At 31.9% G+C, this 18,397-nt stretch overlaps 3 protein-coding genes across 3 annotated transcripts; 2 read left to right on the top strand and 1 right to left on the bottom strand.

The window, feature by feature from the left end:
- Positions 1-1,658: 1,658 nt before the first annotated feature.
- LOC129914292 (tubulin gamma-1 chain-like) lies at positions 1,659-3,452 on the top strand. The gene is made up of 5 exons (XM_055993462.1): positions 1,659-1,832; positions 1,893-2,095; positions 2,166-2,756; positions 2,816-2,950; positions 3,044-3,452. The coding sequence occupies exons 1-5, from the start codon at positions 1,784-1,786 to the stop codon at positions 3,410-3,412; spliced, it is 1,347 nt and encodes a 448-aa protein (XP_055849437.1). The 5' UTR covers positions 1,659-1,783; the 3' UTR covers positions 3,413-3,452.
- Positions 3,453-9,127: 5,675 nt separating this feature from the next.
- LOC129914567 (RNA-splicing ligase RtcB homolog) lies at positions 9,128-13,265 on the top strand. Its single transcript, XM_055993884.1, has 4 exons — positions 9,128-10,085; positions 10,142-10,507; positions 12,749-12,913; positions 12,974-13,265. The coding sequence occupies exons 1-4, from the start codon at positions 9,324-9,326 to the stop codon at positions 13,199-13,201; spliced, it is 1,521 nt and encodes a 506-aa protein (XP_055849859.1). The 5' UTR covers positions 9,128-9,323; the 3' UTR covers positions 13,202-13,265.
- LOC129914568 (tubulin gamma-1 chain) lies at positions 13,255-18,073 on the bottom strand. Its single transcript, XM_055993885.1, has 6 exons — positions 17,870-18,073; positions 17,611-17,723; positions 17,463-17,552; positions 14,009-14,599; positions 13,825-13,959; positions 13,255-13,772 (listed from the first exon to the last, which is right to left on the bottom strand). Exons 1-6 carry the CDS (start codon positions 17,916-17,918, stop codon positions 13,386-13,388), a joined length of 1,365 nt encoding a protein of 454 aa, XP_055849860.1. The 5' UTR covers positions 17,919-18,073; the 3' UTR covers positions 13,255-13,385.
- Between the last annotated feature and the right edge of the window lie 324 nt (positions 18,074-18,397).

Genomic DNA, 18,397 nt, shown 5'->3' with positions numbered 1-18,397 from the left:
AACGAGATATAAAAAAAACAAAAAAAAAACCAACTTTCGAAATTCTATAAAAATCATCAGTACCAAATTTGAAGAAAATCCGACCACCCGTTTTAGGCAGTGGAAATGTGTACAGATGGACGCACAGACGCACAGACGGACGGACGGAATTGCGAGACCCACTTTTTCCGAATTCTCCATCATCGTAATGTTGGTTTTGATTAAAACCTCAAATTTTTTTTTCGACACGAAACCAATACTCTTGCCCTATAGAGCAAGTAAAAAGTGAAAATAATTTTTTTTTTCGCTAGTGTAATTTTTTTTTGTAAAAAAAGAATATACAAATTGTTTTTTAGGCCAAAAAATAAAAAATTTTCAACTTTGTGTCAATGTAGTAAGTGTTTAAGAAAGATTTGGAACTTGCATTTGCTAATGTAAAACTGTTGTTGATGATTTTGTGAATTTCTTGAAGCTGGTAATTTATGACAATTTGATTCCTATAAAAACGATTTAAAATTTTAACAGAAATTAAACAGCTACGAAAACAGCTAATAATTTCAAAAACCGAAATAAAATATAAAAAAAAATTTTTAACGGGAAATTTTGAATGTGATCTTTTAAAGTAACTGTTTTCCAACCAGAATTATCAAACATTAAAAAAAAATATGATTTAACTCGAGAGAAAAAAATTTTATGTATGAGTTAAAAATTTCCCATACAAATTTGTATGGGGAAAGTATGACCCTAGAGGCAAGGGTTCATGACCTCCAAAAATTTTTTTTGCTAAATTCCTCTTATTTAGGCCCTAAGCTTTCGATCTAGGGGGTGTCTCCCCCGAAAACATCACTTTGGGAAATAACGGACACCCTAATGTACATATTTATAAAAAAAATTTCTAAGACGATTAAAAAAAAAAGTTGGTAGATACGTCACACTGTGTTACAAAATAAAAATCATGTCAATTACTTTGGAAATGACCTAGCAGAGGTTGTAGGTATTACTGAGTAGAGTACATCATATTTCGGCACTTGAAATTTTTCGTAGATCAAAATTTTTTAAACTAAGTTACAAAGAATAACATTTTTTCTAAAAATTAAGACCATAAAAAATTTTCTACTATATTATTATGAACGCAGAGAAATTAATTTTTCATTTCTTTAATTGTCCCAAAAAATTGAAATTTCTTTCTCGAGTAAAAAAATCACAACTTCCACAGTTTCTAATGAGTAAAAACTTTCTTGATTCAGCATTAATAGAACAATAAAACTGTTTATAAAATTTTCAAAACACAAAATGTAGCTTAAAACGGTCTCCGAACTCTAAAAAAAACGGTGAAAAAATGTTATACTTTGAGATTTAGCCCATAAATCTTTCAGAAAAAATATTATTCAACACATAAAAACGAAATTTCAATTAAATTCATCTACAACCTGTTTTCAAATTATTAAAAATTGAAATATTTTTTTAAAATACAAAAAAAAAATTTGTTTATTTAAACGTTTCCGTATAAAAATTTTGGTTGAAATCAGCTATATCGCTTACGAGAAATTCATAAGATAGACAGACACACAGAATTTCGGACCCCACTTGTTTGGCAATTAGAATTCTCCATCATTGTAATGTCATGCCTGAGTTATCTCGTGTTCAATTTTTGTTTACGAATCCTAAACTTGTCCTTTAGTACCTATATCGCAAGTAAAAAGATGATAACGTTATAGGCTCTCCGTTATTCTAATTGCAAGAGAAGTACCTATTGTGTTCTGTTTTATATTTGTTCAATTAAATTATTTTGTTATTATAAATCATGCCGAGTGAAATTATTACCTTACAATTAGGCCAATGTGGAAATCAAAGTAAGAAAATAATGGAAATATTGTTCGCTTATCTTTAAATCCGTGGTTTTCTTTAAAAAGTTGGCTTTGAATTTTGGAAGCGTTTATGTCTGGAACATGGAATCTCACCAAATGGTGTTTTGGAGGATTTTGCAAGTGATGGTGTGGATAGAAAAGATGTTTTCTTTTATCAAGCTGATGATAATCATTACATTCCACGATCGGTGTTATTGGATTTGGAGCCAAGAGTTATTCATAATATTATGAGTTCCCCATATGCCAAGGTTAGATCATTAATATACTGATCGTGTGTGCTTTTATGTTATTAATGTTTTTTTTTTTTTTCGGTTCAAGCTTTATAATCCAGAGAATGTCTTTCTCTCAAAACATGGTGGCGGTGCTGGCAATAACTGGGCTTCTGGTTATAGTCAAGGTGAAAAACTTCATGAGGAAGTTTTCGATATTATTGATCGTGAAGCTGAAGGCAGTGATAGTTTAGAGGGATTTGTCCTTTGTCATTCGATTGCTGGCGGAACTGGCTCTGGAATGGGTTCATATATCTTGGAAAGACTGGCCGATCGTTTTCCCAAAAAACTCCTTCAAACCTACAGTGTTTTTCCTAATCAGGATGAGATCAGTGATGTTGTTGTACAGCCATACAATTCGATGTTGACTTTGAAACGCTTAACCAAATGCGCTGATTGTGTTGTGGTTTTGGACAACACAGCTTTAAATCGAATAGCTACCGATCGGTTGCATATTGAGAATCCTAGCTTCACTCAAATCAATACTTTGGTGTCAACAATCATGTCGGTGAGCACAACAACATTGCGTTATCCATCTTATATGAATAATAATATGATCGGATTAACAGCACCGCTAATTCCGACACCTCAATTGCATTTTTTGATGACCGGTTATACTCCTTTGACCACTGAAAATGATGTGAGCTTTGGGATTCAACAAAAATAGATTGATTTTAACTTAATATTCGTTTTTTTTAGCAAAGTATAAATGTCCGAAAGACAACAGTTTTAGATGTTATGAGACGATTGCTTCAGCCGAAAAATATGATGGTATCTATGGGTCCAGATAAGACAAATCATCATTGTTACATTTCGATTTTAAACATCATTCAGGTAACATTTTGCTCTTAAGGATTCATTTTTAACGTTTTTCGTTAAATTCACCTCACTTTAACATTTTTCACCACACGTTATAATTTCCATCAGGGTGAAGTGGACCCAACTCAAGTACACAAATCTCTACAACGTATTCGTGAACGTAAATTAGCTCAATTTATTCCATGGGGACCAGCAAGTATACAAGTGGCACTATCTAGAAGCAGTCCATATGTTCAAAGCAGTCATAAAGTATCTGGTTTGATGTTGGCCAATCATACTGGTATCAGTTCACTTTTCAATCGATCATTGAATCAGTATGATAAATTGAAAAAACGTGGAGCTTTTTTGGATCAATTTAAACGTGAAGATATGTTTAAAGATGATTTGGGTGAGCTGGATTTGTCGAGAGATTTTGTTAATAATTTGGCACTCGAGTATGAAGCGGCTACACAAGCTAATTATTTAAATTTTACTTAAGTTTTTTTTTGGTAAATAAAAAAATTAAATTTAATGGAAATTGTTTGTGAGGTGAATTATTTTGAAGTTGAATTGCGCATTAGTTAGTTTAATTTTTATCTCTTACGTCCATTTTTTCATTGCAAAATTATAGTCAAAAGGTTAGGTGCTGGAATATACCTATTGTCCTATTCTTTATTTTGTCTTTACGTTAAGGATTTCACCTTTCAAATAAGCCATAGTAGATGTTTGTATCTATAAATAGGTACATAAGTTTTCAAGGTTTTGGTTGCCGAAACAAATCATACTTATTTTTGCTGTATACTCAACTCGAATCGTTTTTGAAATATCACCGTTAACCTTATCTTCTGTAGTATACAGGGTGCTCACAAACTAATGGATCAAACTAAATAAATGCTGATAGGCTAACTTATGGGCTCTCAGAATTTGGTTACTTGTTCATCCCAAATCTTTACGGTTTTCCATTAAATGCAGTTTTTCTGAAATTTCGACAAACAAATTTTCAAAAAAGTATAAAAGTTTCCAAAGTTAAAGTTGGATTGAAAAATATAAGGTAGAATTTGAATTCAACAAAACTAAACATAAATAGTAGTGGAGTAACTAAATTGGCAAAACTAGGGAACCCGGCCGAACAGCTTAGATTTTGATGATCTTTTTTTTCAAACGTCGGTAATAAAAAATACTTTAAAGTCTATAGATTAAAAATTACCGGTGTTGCCGTTTTGATTTTTTAAATTTAATTGAAGATTTTTGTGAACAAAAACAAATTTTTTTCAAAAATTTTTCTTAAATTTCATAAATTAATTGATGCCAAAAGATTGTCTAGGGAATTCAAGGAAAAAAAATATATGGGAGTGAGGGACAATCTTCCATAGTTCAAGCGATAGATGCAATTTTCTTATTAATTGACTTCAAACACAAAAAAAAATATTTGAACACAACGGCAACACCTACAATATTCAAATATACATTTTTTAAAAGCTAGAAGCTTAGTCATATATGTAAAATTAAAATTAAGTTAATTGAATGAACGGCTTTTGAAAGAATGGTAATTGAACTCAGATTTTTGAAAAAAAAAAAATTATTGGAAAAATTTTAACATGTCGTTTTTTAAACTTGGTCGTAATATAAAATGCATTTATTTTCAAATTTTTTTGGCCGCATTTATTATGATTTCAAATTATAAAAGGAAATGTCAATATGTATTACGGTTTATGAAAAAAATTAAAAAGTATTTCATTTTCGAAGAATTTTTTTTTAATAAAAGTTTTGAAAAAAAATGTAACTTATTTTTTTTTTTTTTAAGTTCAACATCTAAACATAAAATTATTTTTTATTCATTAAATAACCCTTACTGTTGAAAGTTAAATAGCAAAAATTTAAAGTTCCTATTTACCACAGTGTTTGAGAAAATTAATTATTTCAATGCAAAAATTCAGTTTTAATAAAAAAAAAACCATTGAAATTGAAGTAATTTTTAATTTTTTTTTCAAAAGTGTGATATATTTTACCTTTTTTGCTTCGAAATTCAACTGATAATATTTATGACCACTAATTTTTTTTAAATAAATTCATATTTTATTAGAAAAAGTTTGGAAAAAAGTCATTTTAAATTTTTCTAATAACATTTTTTTTTTAAATTCTGAGTTTGAGGACCATTTTTTCAAAAAGTCTTGATTAAATTTAGTGGATTTAAATTTAAGAGATAAGAATGAGCTTCTGGCTTTTTAAAAATGTATTTTAAAATATTGTAGGTGTTGCCGTTGTTTTCAAAATATTTTTTTTGTGTTTGAGGTCAGAATGTTAGAAAATTGTATTTATCGCTTAAACGATGGAAGATTGTCCCTTACTGCCTTTTATATATTTTCCTTAAATTACCTAGAGAATCTTTTGCTATCATTTGTTTTATGAAATTTAAGCAAAAAAATTGGTTTTGTTAAAAAAAATTAATTTTAATTTTAAAAAACAATACGGCAACACCGGCAATTTTTAATCTATAGACTTTAAAGCATTTTTAATTACCTACGTTTGAAAAAAAAAAAATCGTCAAAATCAGAGCTGTTCGGCCGGGTTCCCTAATAATTTGCTTTAGTTACTCTACTATAGAGTCTTTTTTTCAAATGAAATAAATAAACAACAGTTTAAGAAAATATATTTATTTTGGTTTGTTTTTTTGTTCTGAAAACCCTTGTTTTATTGAATTCAAAATGTAATATTTTTCGACCAAACTTCAACTTTGGAAACTTTTATACTTTTTTTTTAAATCTGCAATACCGGGATATGTTCTTAAAGTAATAAACCATCGGTGTCACACTATACAATTCTTTTTTTGTATTGCAAAGGTACAAAAATAAAAATACCCACATATATTTTTTTACGAGCGAAAATGGTTTCTGGAAAAAGTAGGTATACAAATTCTTTAAAAAAAAAAAAAAAAAAAAACAACTCTCAAAACTAAATTTGGATTTTTTTTATTTTTTGGAAATATTTTAAAACTGACTCTTAAAGCAGCTTTTTCCATAGAAAATGATAAAGAAGTTAGTCTTAAGGCCATATTATTCACTAGTTTAAAAAATAGGTAGATCTGGATGTTAAGAAATTTAAATGTCAAAAATAAATCCAAATCCCTAATTTTCACTATCACACACAGAGAAAAAAATAGTCATTTTTAACTATTTTCATAGTTAAAATCGGGATAACTATTTTGGATTTGGATTTATTTATGATATTTGACAATTTTACATCTAGATATATTTTTTAAACTTGTGAATAATATGGCCGTTAGGGTAGGTGGAAACGTAGGGTTAGAAGCAAAAAAGTTACAACTTATGAAAGCACTATGAATGTATGGGCCTTTCAGTTCTTAGGTCAATGTAGTTTAAGCTTAAGTGGGCCGCAGAAGTGAAAGGAACATTTTTTTAAGTCTCCAATTGTGCTATTTTTGTATGAAAATTCCAGGGTTGTAAAAATTAATTTTTTTTTTAATGCATTTGTTTTCCATTGCAAATTTAAAAAGAAATTAATTCCAATTAAAACATTTTTTCATTAAAAAAAATATTAATTGCAACAAATATTTTATTGCCACTGAAAAATATTTGCATTTAAAAAAAAATTTTATTGCAAAAAAAATGTTATTGCAACTGAAAAATTTACATTGAAAATAAAAGTTTTATTGCATTAAACAAAATTTGATTGCAAAAAACAAAATTTTTGAATTGAAAAAAAAAATCAATGCAAAATGTGTGCATTAAATATTTTGTTTTTTAATATTCGTCGAATTTCTTACAATTTTTGACTATTTTGGCCTAATAGACTGTTTTCACTACATTCGGTTCAATATTAAAGTTAAAATAGCTTATGTTTAGGCTAAATAGTCAAAATTGTAAGAAATTCGACGAATGTTTAAAAAAAATGATTAATGCATTGAATTTATTTGTTTTTTTTTTTTTTAATGCAAAAATTTTTTATTTGCTGTAAAAATTTTTTTTAATGCAAAATATTTGTATTTCAATTAAAATTTTATTTTCAATGCAAATTTTTCCAGTATAACATTTTTTTAATGCAAATTTTTGTATAGGCAATAAATATTTTTTTATGCAAATAGCTATTTTTCATTTACAATAACAAATTTTTTTAATGCAATTTTTTTTTTAGTTGCAATAAATATTTTTTTAATGCAAACATTTTTTAGTCGTAATAAATATTTTTTTAATTTGTAGCCTAGTACCTATACAGTTCTTTTTGATAAAAAAAAAAATAAGTGGTGAAGAAAAAATTTTTTTCTTGAAAAAAAAAATATCTGTGGTAAACAGATGACAGTTGTAAGACTTTTTCCGCAAAAAATGGACTGCACATTGTTTTGTGAGAAAAAAATCGTGGTGAATATAATGTTCTTTTCTATTGACGAGACTCAGAATTATATTTGTGAATCTGACAGCTGAAAGGGGGGGGGGGATGAAGAGAGGAAATAGTGGAAAAATCTCAGATTTCATGATCTATTTGAGTCTTGAGATTCAAAAGAATGAATCTGAGATTCAAAAATCTGAATCTGGATTTTTATTCTATTTTTTATTTTATTTTGTTGAAGATTCACGCATACAAGCACACGTACTTTCACACACACTCCTCTGTTTGACATTTGTCTTAACATTTGTTGTTGTTTTATTTTAAAAAGTTTTTTTTTAAACACACAGATTTCGTAAACAATTACAAAACTAGATTTCATATTCGTTTTGCAGTGGAAAATCTGAGATTTTTACACAAAAATCTCAAAAGCAAATAGAAAACGACATAAATTTTTTTTTTCAATTTTGGTTTACAGCTGTGAGTAACACAGAGTCTCCACTGGGCATGAACGATGCCCTGCCCAACTAACATTTCAGCTTCGGTTAAGGTATTACAAAAGCTACATTTCAGCTTCTTTTAAACTTTAGTAAGGTTGTTGGGCATGGAAAAAGGAGAACGTTATACAAGTTTGATCTTCTATAAGAAGTTTAAACGAAGCTTTACCGAAGCTTTGAGATTTGACAGTTAGTTTCTTAAGAACATGTATAGCTCTTTAATACATGTCTTATCGAAATTTAAAAAAAACAACTACAAAAACAAAAACTGGATTTTATTTGATTTTAAATCATGAATTTTATCTTTTGACCTGAAATTCTATATATTATTCCATTAGTTTTTAGTGTATCTATTGTTAATAATTTTAAAAGTATATAATTTTTTTACCACATCCAGGAATCGAACTTCGTACCTACTTGGTGGCTGTCCGCCACTCAACCCACTCGGCCATCCTAGTATATTCATTAATGAAGTCTTATTCTTTCAAATAGCAGCAATATTCTTTCAATATTCAAGAAATGTCAAAACAAAAAATGTCCGAGCTAAATTATTCAATGTCAAAACCAAAAAGTGTCCCAGCTAGATTATTCAATATCAAAACCAAAAACCAAACACTAAACTTGGTAATTTCTGTCAAGCTGCTATAAATTCATTAAGCAGGCTTTTCCGAAAACAAGCTTTTTTCGTTTAAGTTTCTTTAAACAACTTATTAGAAGTTGTTAAACAAGTTCGAAATTCTATAAGCAATTAGATTCCGAAACAAGCTCAATACAAGCTGTATAAAAAGTAGTATCTGCGAGATCTCAATTTATAGAAGCTGTTGTGCTAGTTGGGTGTTCATGAACATGTCTTGAAAAAATCCAATGGAGGCAGAAAAATCCATGTCAACACCGACATCTTGTCGAAGAATCTCGTTTTTTGAACATGACATGAGCGTTGTTCAAATCATGGGCATGATTCTGACGTTTCGTGTACGTGTAAGGTTTTTTCTTGAATGTAGAAGTAATACGAGTCATTTTACCTCTACATTCAAGAGAAAACCTTACATGTACACGAAAGATAAAATGAGACGACATGACATAATTTGCCCAGCGAAAAAAATTGTTCTGTTTGTGGATTGGATTGCGGTTGTGTTGTTGGATTGTTTTTTCGGAAAAAATCTAAAAAAAACTCTCCCATTCTTTTTTTGTTAGAAGAAAAAAACTGTTAGCAATGGAAAACGAATGCATAAAAAAATAACACCAAAAAACTATAAACAAAAATATTTTAAAATAAACTTTTCGTGTAAACCCATTTACCACTATTGTGAATTAACACAATATTTTTTGACATTTCTCTTTTGATATGTATATCTTAACCATTTTAACCTAACCACGCCGGCTTTGGCATTATTTTCATTTGCAAATTTGATAAAAAATTGATTTAACTTATTTCATCATTTTACAAAAAATTCCAAACAAAAAACAACTGCACTCAAAATTCAGTTGCATTTCATCATTCATTCATTAAATAACTAAATTCAACAGAGTTTTTGTTTGATTCAAGTGTATTTAAAGAACAAAATACCAAAATGGTCGTACGTCCATACAACGATGAATTAAAATATTTGGAAAAAGTTTCCGACTATTGTTGGAAAATCAAAAAAGGCTTCCAACCCAACATGAAAGTCGACGGTTGTTTCTATGTCAATTCTCGATTGGAAAAACTAATGTTGGATGAATTGAGGAATTCCTGTCGTCCCGGCGCTGTGGGTGGCTTTTTGCCAGGTGTCAAGCAAATTGCCAATGTTGCTGCTTTGCCTGGGATCGTTGGCAGATCGATTGGTCTGCCTGATATCCATTCCGGGTATGGCTTTGCCATTGGCAATATGGCAGCATTCGATATTGATGATCCATTGAGTATTGTCTCGCCGGGCGGAGTTGGTTTTGATATAAATTGTGGGGTGCGTTTGTTGCGAACCAATTTGTATGAAAAAGATGTGCAACCGCTTAAGGAACAGTTGGCACAGTCTTTATTTGATCATATTCCGGTGGGTGTGGGTTCAAAGGGTATTATTCCAATGAATGCCAAAGATTTGGAAGAGGCTTTGGAAATGGGAATGGATTGGTCATTGAGGGAGGGTTATGTTTGGGCAGAGGATAAGGAACATTGCGAGGAGTATGGTCGCATGTTGAACGCTGATCCTTCGAAGGTCAGTATGAGGGCGAAGAAACGTGGTCTGCCTCAGTTGGGAACACTTGGAGCTGGAAATCATTATGCGGAGATTCAAGTTGTTGAGGAGATCTATGACAAATGGAGTGCTAGCAAAATGGGAATTGAAGAAAAGGGACAAGTAAGTAGCTCCTTATAAACATTTAAGATCTGATATAAGTTGTTTTCTGTTTTCAGGTCTGTGTAATGATTCATTCGGGAAGTCGTGGTTTCGGTCATCAAGTTGCCACTGATGCTCTTGTTCAAATGGAAAAAGCTATGAAGAGAGATAAAATTGAAACTAATGACAGACAATTGGCCTGTGCCAGGATAAACAGTGTCGAAGGCCAAGACTATCTTAAGGCCATGGCTGCCGCAGCCAACTTTGCCTGGGTCAATCGCAGTTCCATGACTTTCCTAACACGACAGGCTTTTGCTAAGATGTTCAAGACTACACCTGATGATCTAGATATGCATATAATCTATGATGTTTCGCATAATATTGCAAAGATTGAGAATCACATGGTCGATGGAAAGGAGAAGAAATTGTTGGTCCACAGGAAGGTGAGTATCTTTATAAAAAAGTAATCTAACGAGCTAATGCCGTGTTTCGCAAGCAACATCTTTAGGGTAAAAATGAAGGGGAGTCGGAAAATTTGTGCAATGCATTCCACAAAACAAAACAAAAACTTGGAACGACTTGGATTCATGTTTTTACTCAGATTTTTAATTTAAACAAATTTATCTCACAAATTAGACAGGATCTTTTGTGTATTCCTCAAAAGAGCTATGTTTTTTTTTTCCTTCCTCTTAAATTCCTATGGTCCCTAAAAGTCCGGAAAGTACATAAATCTCAATCATCAATTAGGCACTCCAGTTTAGTTTAGTGACGCTTTACTTATGTATATTTGCCACCTAATATTAAGTCTTCTTGTCAATCAAGGTTTAATTCGAAGACAATTTCTACGCACAAGACATCTTTTTTTCCAAATTATCTCTAAGAAAAATCTTATCTTTGTTCTAGTGAACTGTTTGGGGTTTTGGAGAGGAGCTTGAACCCTCGTAATTTTTTCACTGATCTCTCAAAAACACGATGTTTTGTCTTTCTTCGACCGCAAATCCGCATTCAAAGTCAAACATCAGATTCTGCTAATTTCGTAGTTTTCACACATCTTCTTCCTTAAATTATCCTAATGCACTTCCTTGGCTGAAAATTTCATAATTGACTATAACCCCATTCGTGGGCTGTGAGAATTATTTCTGTCTGCGTACCTTAATACGCTCTTATACAGGTCAGCGGTTTTGGCAATAAGTGAAACGCAAATAGGAGAAAATTCCGATACCTCTGAATTTAACCAGCATGAGTTTAATTTAGTGCCTCTATTCTTTTCCCACCACCACCGGTCCCCTCATCTGCATCAGAAACGATGGTGCTTACCAATTCCTTCCACAATACGATCTCTGTTCCAATTCCATTAATAAATTCATGTGGTTAAAATTTTCGGTAAACAAGTCTATTATTCATGTACTTGTTTCCTTTATCGAATCCCAAATCCGAACAGAAACTCAACTTCTTCTCAGACAATGCGTCTGACTCCACTCTAAGGATTATTTTCCCGTACAGAAATTTCCTTATTGTCACACAATCAGTGTCCTTTCGCCTCTAGGCACTTAGAGAACGGTCTGGCCAAATGTTATGGTCTCAATAATTCCTTCATGAAATTAATAAATGGTCACTATGCTTCGTCAATATTCACGTAGATTACAGATATGATAACAAACATAATTCCCTTGGATCTGTAAACCCTTATCCCGAATAGATTTAAGAGCCACCGCGAAGATAGTCTTACTTGTGTCAGGGGACTGAAAAGCCACTTTAGTTGAGGCTTACCTACGAATGAAACTATTTTTATACGTCTTTCCTGCCGTAAATGGTTAGTTTAGCGAGCCTTACAAAGACCCACATTATTATTATTGAACAACTTTCGGAAACTTTGAATCCACTGATTATATAGTACCCTAAGATTTTCATTTGAGGATTAACCTCCATGTTCTTCGGATGTGGAATTTAAACGGCGAAATAAGATAAGCTCATTAAATTCTGATAATGAATGCATTGTGCAAAGCGAATAAGAAACCTTGTAGAATGTAATGCTTCTAAAACACATTGCTGCTTACCATCGTTAAAACGAAACCTTCCCCCTTTGCCAATATCCATGAGTGGCACTTTTCGATTCTAGATAAATGTCAACTACGAACCACCCTCTGTGGAAGCACATATTAAATGTCGCCGCTGCAAAATTCTTAGGTTTCTTCCGAAGATATAAAACATTTTTCACCTCATCTGTTCTAGCTTCAATTTATAAAGCACACATTTGCCCAAAGCTCGAGTTCAATTCCCTTATCTGGGCGGGTGCTCATTAAACAAAGATTCTTTTTGTCCATTACATAAACAATCGCATCTCTTGAGCACCGTCGAAATGTATTAAGTAAGTTCTTGCTTTCTATATATATATATTTTTTTTAAAGTTCACATTAATTAGCTAGCTTCATTCCTCTACTGAAACAATTCAACTCGTACTTTGAGGAATGCTCATCAAGTCACACTTGAGGCGAATTACATCAAGTACAGAAATTCTTTCTTTTCTACGAATCACCTCTGTTTTTCCTTCACATTTTAATATGTAGAAATCGAAAACCAATTTGCTTGCACTGTTTTAAATACATTTTAAGGGTAGTCAAAACCAGTAGTCAAAAGCGCTTACTGAATATGAATAAAAAATTGATTGTATATTTAATTTGCAGGGTTCTACACGTGCATTCCCACCACATCATCCTCTAATCCCAGTTGACTATCAATTAACTGGTCAACCAGTTCTTGTTGGTGGAACAATGGGTACCTGTAGTTATGTCCTTACCGGAACCGAAAAAGGAATGTTGGAAACTTTTGGATCAACTTGTCATGGAGCAGTAAGTTACAAACACACTCCATCCAAGATTCTCTTTAAATCTTTCTTAATCATCTTACAGGGTCGTGCTCTATCTCGTGCCAAATCACGTCGTAATCTCGATTATAAACAAGTTCTAGAAAAATTAGAAACAATGGGTATTGCAATTCGTGTGGCATCACCCAAGTTAGTCATGGAAGAGGCACCAGAATCATACAAAGATGTCACTGATGTGGTGGATACATGTCATATGGCAGGAATAAGTAAAAAATGTATAAAACTTCGACCAATTGCTGTAATAAAGGGATAAAAGTTGCTGATAATTGATTTTTTTTTATATTTAATTTAAGAAATAAACGAATCTAACGATAAAATGTGATTTTTTTTTAATGAAACGAGGGACATAAGAACAAATGAACAAAACTTAGAGAGCCAAAACATAAATTGTTATTAAAAAAATACTTAAAAGTGCAAGTCAGGGAATAGAATTTTGTCTACTCCTGTGGCTTCTTTGCTGACCAATGAAGATAATTGGGCTGTGTAGCTGCTTCATATTCCTGCACTAGGCAATCAACAACATCGCGAGAATCATCCAATTCAGAAAGATCATCTTTGAAAATGTCTTCACGTTTGAATTGATCCAAAAACGCTCCACGTTTCTTCAGCTTATCATATTGACTCAGAACGCGTTCAAACAGCGAACAGATGCTAGTGTGATTGGCCAACATCAAGCCAGATACTCTATGGCTGCTCTGAACATACGGGCTGCTGCGAGAAAGAGCCACTTGGATGCTTGTCGGCCCCCAGGGGATAAATTGGGCAAGTTTACGCTCCCGAATTCGTTGGAGTGATTTGTGGACTTGAGTTGGATCTACTTCACCCTGAAAAAATCAAAATAAAAAGAGGAAAAGGATGGAAAAAAAAGAATCTCACCTGAATGATATTTAAGATTGATATGTAACAATGGTGATTTGTCTTGTCCGGTCCAGTCGATACCATCATATTCTTTGGCTGCAAAAGACGCCTCATCACGTCCAAAACTGTTGTCTTTCTAATATTCATTGTTTGCTGCAAAGAAGTTTATTAGAGAATTCTTAAAGGATTCAGAAGGACTTACGTCATTGTCCGTAGTCAAAGGAGTGTACCCAGTCATAAGGAAGTGCAATTGGGGCGTTGGAATCAGGGGAGCCGTCAGTCCAATGAGATTATTATTCATGTACGATGGATATCGCAGAGTTGTCGTGCTCACCGACATAATTGTCGACACCAAAGTGTTGATTTGGGTAAAGCTGGGATTCTGGATGTGCAGTCGATCGGTTGCAATGCGATTTAGTGCAGTGTTGTCCAACACCACAACGCAATCGGCACAACTAGTCAAGCGTCTCAGAGTCAGCAGAGAGTTGTAAGGCTGCACGACTACATCACTAATTTCATCTTGGTTCGGGAAGACGCTGTACGTTTGAATGAGTTTCTTGGGGAAACGATCCGACAGTCGTTCCATAATGTACGAACCCATGCCGGAACCAGTTCCTCCGGCAATCGAATGGCAAAGGACAAATCCTTCCAAACTGTCACTACCATCGGCTTCCCGATCGATTATATCGAAAACTTCTTCTTGCAGTTTGTCACCTTGACTATAACCAGATGCCCAGTTATTACCTGCTCCACCGCCGTGTTTGGAGAGATAGACGTTCTCAGGATTATACAACTGAAAATTGAAACAAATTCATAGAACAACCCGAGAGAAAGACAAGAAGGGGTGTTTTCATAAACGTCTGCCTAACTTAGGCCTGCGTTAGACGTGTTCATAAAGTCAAATCTGCGATCGTACTGCAGTACCTGCTGTTCAAAAACGTCATTATGTCGTCAAAGTCGGGCAGATTGCGCAGCCAAAATTTTATGGCTGCAGAACTCACAAAGAAATTTATTTGGCTCTTGATTCGATATTTTTCTTGTTGATAAATGTAAATATTAAAAAAAAAAATTGTGAAGCACAACCCTAATTAATATATATATTAATTAGGGTGGTGCAAAAAATGTTCCTTTTTTAATTTTTCTAAAAATTTGGATTTCATTGACACAGAAAATTTCTAAATCGTGTTTTTAAGATAATAGCTGTGTATTTTTTGGCATTGCTATCTGTATCCCCAGTTGGCATTTACAATACAAAAACAAAACGCAGCTGCCGATAGGAAAAGAAGCTAAATCAAGCTACGAATAGAATTTTGAAGAAGTGTATAAGTTTACGTCCCTTTCTCTTGGTGCGTGCATATAAATTTTTGTCCAGTGTTGATATTTGCCAAATCCGGATAGCGGATAGCATTGCCAAAAAAAAAAAAAAACCGCCTATTGAGTTTAAATTAAAATTTTTTTCGTATTAGGGTGGCTCTAATAAATTTTATCTTCTACAGTTGCTTGTGAAACACAAAAGTGAATAATTATTTTGACCAAATTATCGAAGAAAAAAAAAATTGCCATAGGGTGGTTCAAAAATTTTTTTTTATTATTGAAAAAAAAAATTGATTTTCACTACAGAGAAAATTTGTAAAAAATCGTTAATGAAATACCTATAATGTAAAATTCAGTATTTTCGCATTAAGGGTCTCAGAAGAATGCTATATTTTACATTTACTCTTGGAATTCAACCAAAATCGATTTAATTAATTTGATATTAATTTCACATTGCTACAGCAAAAAACGCCCTTAACAAACTTTCTGTGCACTAAAACTTTTTTTTTTTCAAACGCAAAAAAAAAAACTTTTTTGAACACACTAATTAAAAATATTGTCTCCATCGATAAATTTGCAGGGTAAGAATTCTTATGTGAATATATATTTTTTTTCCCCGCATTAATAGAAGCATTAGAATATCAAGGAATTTTTCTTAAAAATGGCATTTTATTTGTTAGTGCATATTTTGCTCTATGCATTATTTCGGCATATTTCGGTTTTTAATGAATATTTTAACGATAAACACAAATTTTTGCGTCATATTTTTGAAAGAAGAAAGAATTTTTTTAATTTAACTTAATTTTTAATTTGATTCAAGGGCGTAGGTTAATCTTTTTAATATCAACATCCAACTCTTTACACAATTCCAACCGTCACAGTTTCTAGTTTTACTGCAGTGAAGAAGTTTTCAATGAATTGGATGACTCTGAAGGAGTTTCCATAAAATAAAAAAAAATGTTAAACAATGCTGAAAAACCGTTTTGTCAAAACCTGATCATGAAGAGATTTTGGTAAACTTTTCTGATAAAGAAATACTTGCATTCAAAATGCTCCTATGACACCGACTTTTTTGCTTTGACATTCCATTTGAACATTATTTGTCCATGTTCAACAGTTATGTCAGGCCAAATAGGCAGGATTTTACCATTGAAAATTTCAGGAAATATTTGATGGTGTATGCCAACAAAATTTATTCTAATGATTTGTTTGCATGTAGGTACATAATTTAAATTTAGGTTGGAATTCATAGTCGTCGTTGAGAAATATTTTAAGCATTCGTTCAAGCAAAGTCAGTTGACATTAAAACGCAAGTGTCATTGCGAGCGATTGTTTTTTGTATTGAACAATTAAAATTTGTACTCTCTTGACGAAGGACATTTTAAATAGTTTGTATGTATTTATTTTTAAATATTGTTTAATCGCGACAAATCAAACCGATGGTGAATTATTAAAAAAATGTTTATTTGTTGATAGTTAATTCAACTCAGTCAAATTTTCGAGTTTGAGAAAAGATTTTCCTCAAGACAAGATTTTTCTTTGCTCAAGTGACATCCCTATTTTTAATTCCCTTGAGCGATTGCTTGAAATATTTCTCAACTTACTGGTTTTTTAATGCATATTTTTATTTTTTTTTTAAGCTCATATTTTTAGGTTTGAGGTGCATATTTTATGCATATATTTTGTTTTTTTTTTTAAAGTGATCTTTGCCCTGACAATTTGTTTCTAATTTGAACCACGCAGTTTTTTTCAATCCACTTAGTAGAAGTATGTGTTTTTTTCTACGCCAATCTAAAGTAGCAGGGTTTAAAAATTTTCTGTGTTATTAGCTGCGTTCCTTTGGGAATATTTTTCTAATTGCTTAGTACTTAAAGTAGCTTTGAACTACTTTTTCAATATAGCAAAAGTAGTTTTAAGTACTAAGCAATAGATAAAAAATATTCCCAAAGGAATGCAGTTATTAGCTGCGTTCCTTTGGGAAAATTTATCTAATTGCTTAGTACTTAAAGCAGCTATGAACTACTTTTGCTATATTGAAAAAGTAGTTCAAAGCAGCTTTAAGTAGGTACTAAGCAGTGGATAAATATTCCCAATAAACAATATTTTCGAGAACTAAAAGAGGAAGCATTTTTTTCCTCAACCCTTATATAAAAAAAACTCATTCTGTGGTCATTTTTTATCTTTATGAACACTCAGTGACTGCTGAAAATTGTAGGTACTAATGCCTGCAAAAACTCTGCAGAATTGATGTGTTCACGAATGCAACAAAGCAGAAAGAAGATTGTACTAACGCAGATTACCTACGTTTATGAAAACACCTTAAGGAATTTAGGGATACTTACCTTTGCATATGGAGAACTCATGATGGTGTGAATAACTCGAGGTTCAAGATCGAGGAGAACTGCCCTCGGGATATAATGATCGTCGTCAGCCTAAAACAATAAACATTGCAAACCCTCAAAAAAGACAAACAAAACAATTTGCTCAAACCTGATAGAAGAAAACATCCTTTCTATCCAAACCATCTGTGGCAAAATCTTCCAATACACCATTTGGTGAGATTCCATGTTCTAGGCATAATCTCTTCCAAAATTCAAAACCAACTAAAAATATAATAAAAATTGAAAAGAATTCAATAAGAATAAAGGACACTATAGGAATTCTATTTGATTGATTTTAACCCGCTTCCTTCTACAAAAAAGATTCCTACATTTGTTTGGTGTAAAAGAAGTGAAAAAAAAAAACTTACTTTGATTTCCGCATTGTCCAAGTTGTAGGGTAATTATTTCACTAGGCATTTTGTAGTTTTAGTAGAGAATTTATTAAATGAAAGAAATTTATGTATTTTGAGTATATTTTTGGAAGATTTTTGTGCGTATTTTTCCTATTTTTTCATGAAATTAATTTTTTGAAAATAAACGGATGAGGCATTTGGTGTGTTTTGACATTTGTTTTTGTTGTTTTTTTTTTAAAGGGTGGATCGTAAAATGGAATGTCAAAAGAAAAAAATGATTAAAAAAGTTTTTGTATACAAGAAGATAAAATGATGTTGGGATTTATGAAGACAAATGGTTTATGGTTGGTACACACTAGAGGTAAATTTGGCTACAATAAAAATGTGGTTTTTTTTTTAAGTCGACAGGTATTGGATGTAAAATCGCTATCGCAGTCAAGTATAATTTAAGGCTTGGCCACACTGGAGGGTATGCGGTAGCGGTACGGGTAGCGGTGAGGGTACTTGTATGAAAAAAATTCCAAACTGACACATCAACGTTCA

The sequence above is a fragment of the Episyrphus balteatus genome, chromosome 3 (assembly GCF_945859705.1).
Source record: "Episyrphus balteatus chromosome 3, idEpiBalt1.1, whole genome shotgun sequence".
Lineage (NCBI taxonomy): Eukaryota > Metazoa > Arthropoda > Insecta > Diptera > Syrphidae > Episyrphus > Episyrphus balteatus.
Note: the sequence above shows the minus strand (reverse complement) of the source record. Positions and strands in the feature narration are given on the sequence as shown.

What these genes read in the sequence shown, in the direction of transcription:
- LOC129914568 (XM_055993885.1), bottom strand. Translation starts at nt 17,918, where the DNA reads ATGCCTAGTGAAATAATTACCCTACAACTTGGACAATGCGGAAATCAA. An exon ending in TGGACAATGCGGAAATCAAA is followed by an intron (nt 17,724 to 17,869) that starts GTAAGTTTTTTT and finishes TTATATTTTTAG; the next exon opens with TTGGTTTTGAATTTTGGAAG. An exon ending in AGGATGTTTTCTTCTATCAG is followed by an intron (nt 17,553 to 17,610) that starts GTTTGAGCAAAT and finishes TTATTGTTTTAG; the next exon opens with GCTGACGACGATCATTATAT.
- LOC129914292 (XM_055993462.1), top strand. Translation starts at nt 1,784, where the DNA reads ATGCCGAGTGAAATTATTACCTTACAATTAGGCCAATGTGGAAATCAA. An exon ending in AGGCCAATGTGGAAATCAAA is followed by an intron (nt 1,833 to 1,892) that starts GTAAGAAAATAA and finishes TTCTTTAAAAAG; the next exon opens with TTGGCTTTGAATTTTGGAAG. An exon ending in CGATTTTAAACATCATTCAG is followed by an intron (nt 2,951 to 3,043) that starts GTAACATTTTGC and finishes AATTTCCATCAG; the next exon opens with GGTGAAGTGGACCCAACTCA.
- LOC129914567 (XM_055993884.1), top strand. Translation starts at nt 9,324, where the DNA reads ATGGTCGTACGTCCATACAACGATGAATTAAAATATTTGGAAAAAGTT. An exon ending in GAATTGAAGAAAAGGGACAA is followed by an intron (nt 10,086 to 10,141) that starts GTAAGTAGCTCC and finishes TTCTGTTTTCAG; the next exon opens with GTCTGTGTAATGATTCATTC. An exon ending in AATTGTTGGTCCACAGGAAG is followed by an intron (nt 10,508 to 12,748) that starts GTGAGTATCTTT and finishes TTTAATTTGCAG; the next exon opens with GGTTCTACACGTGCATTCCC.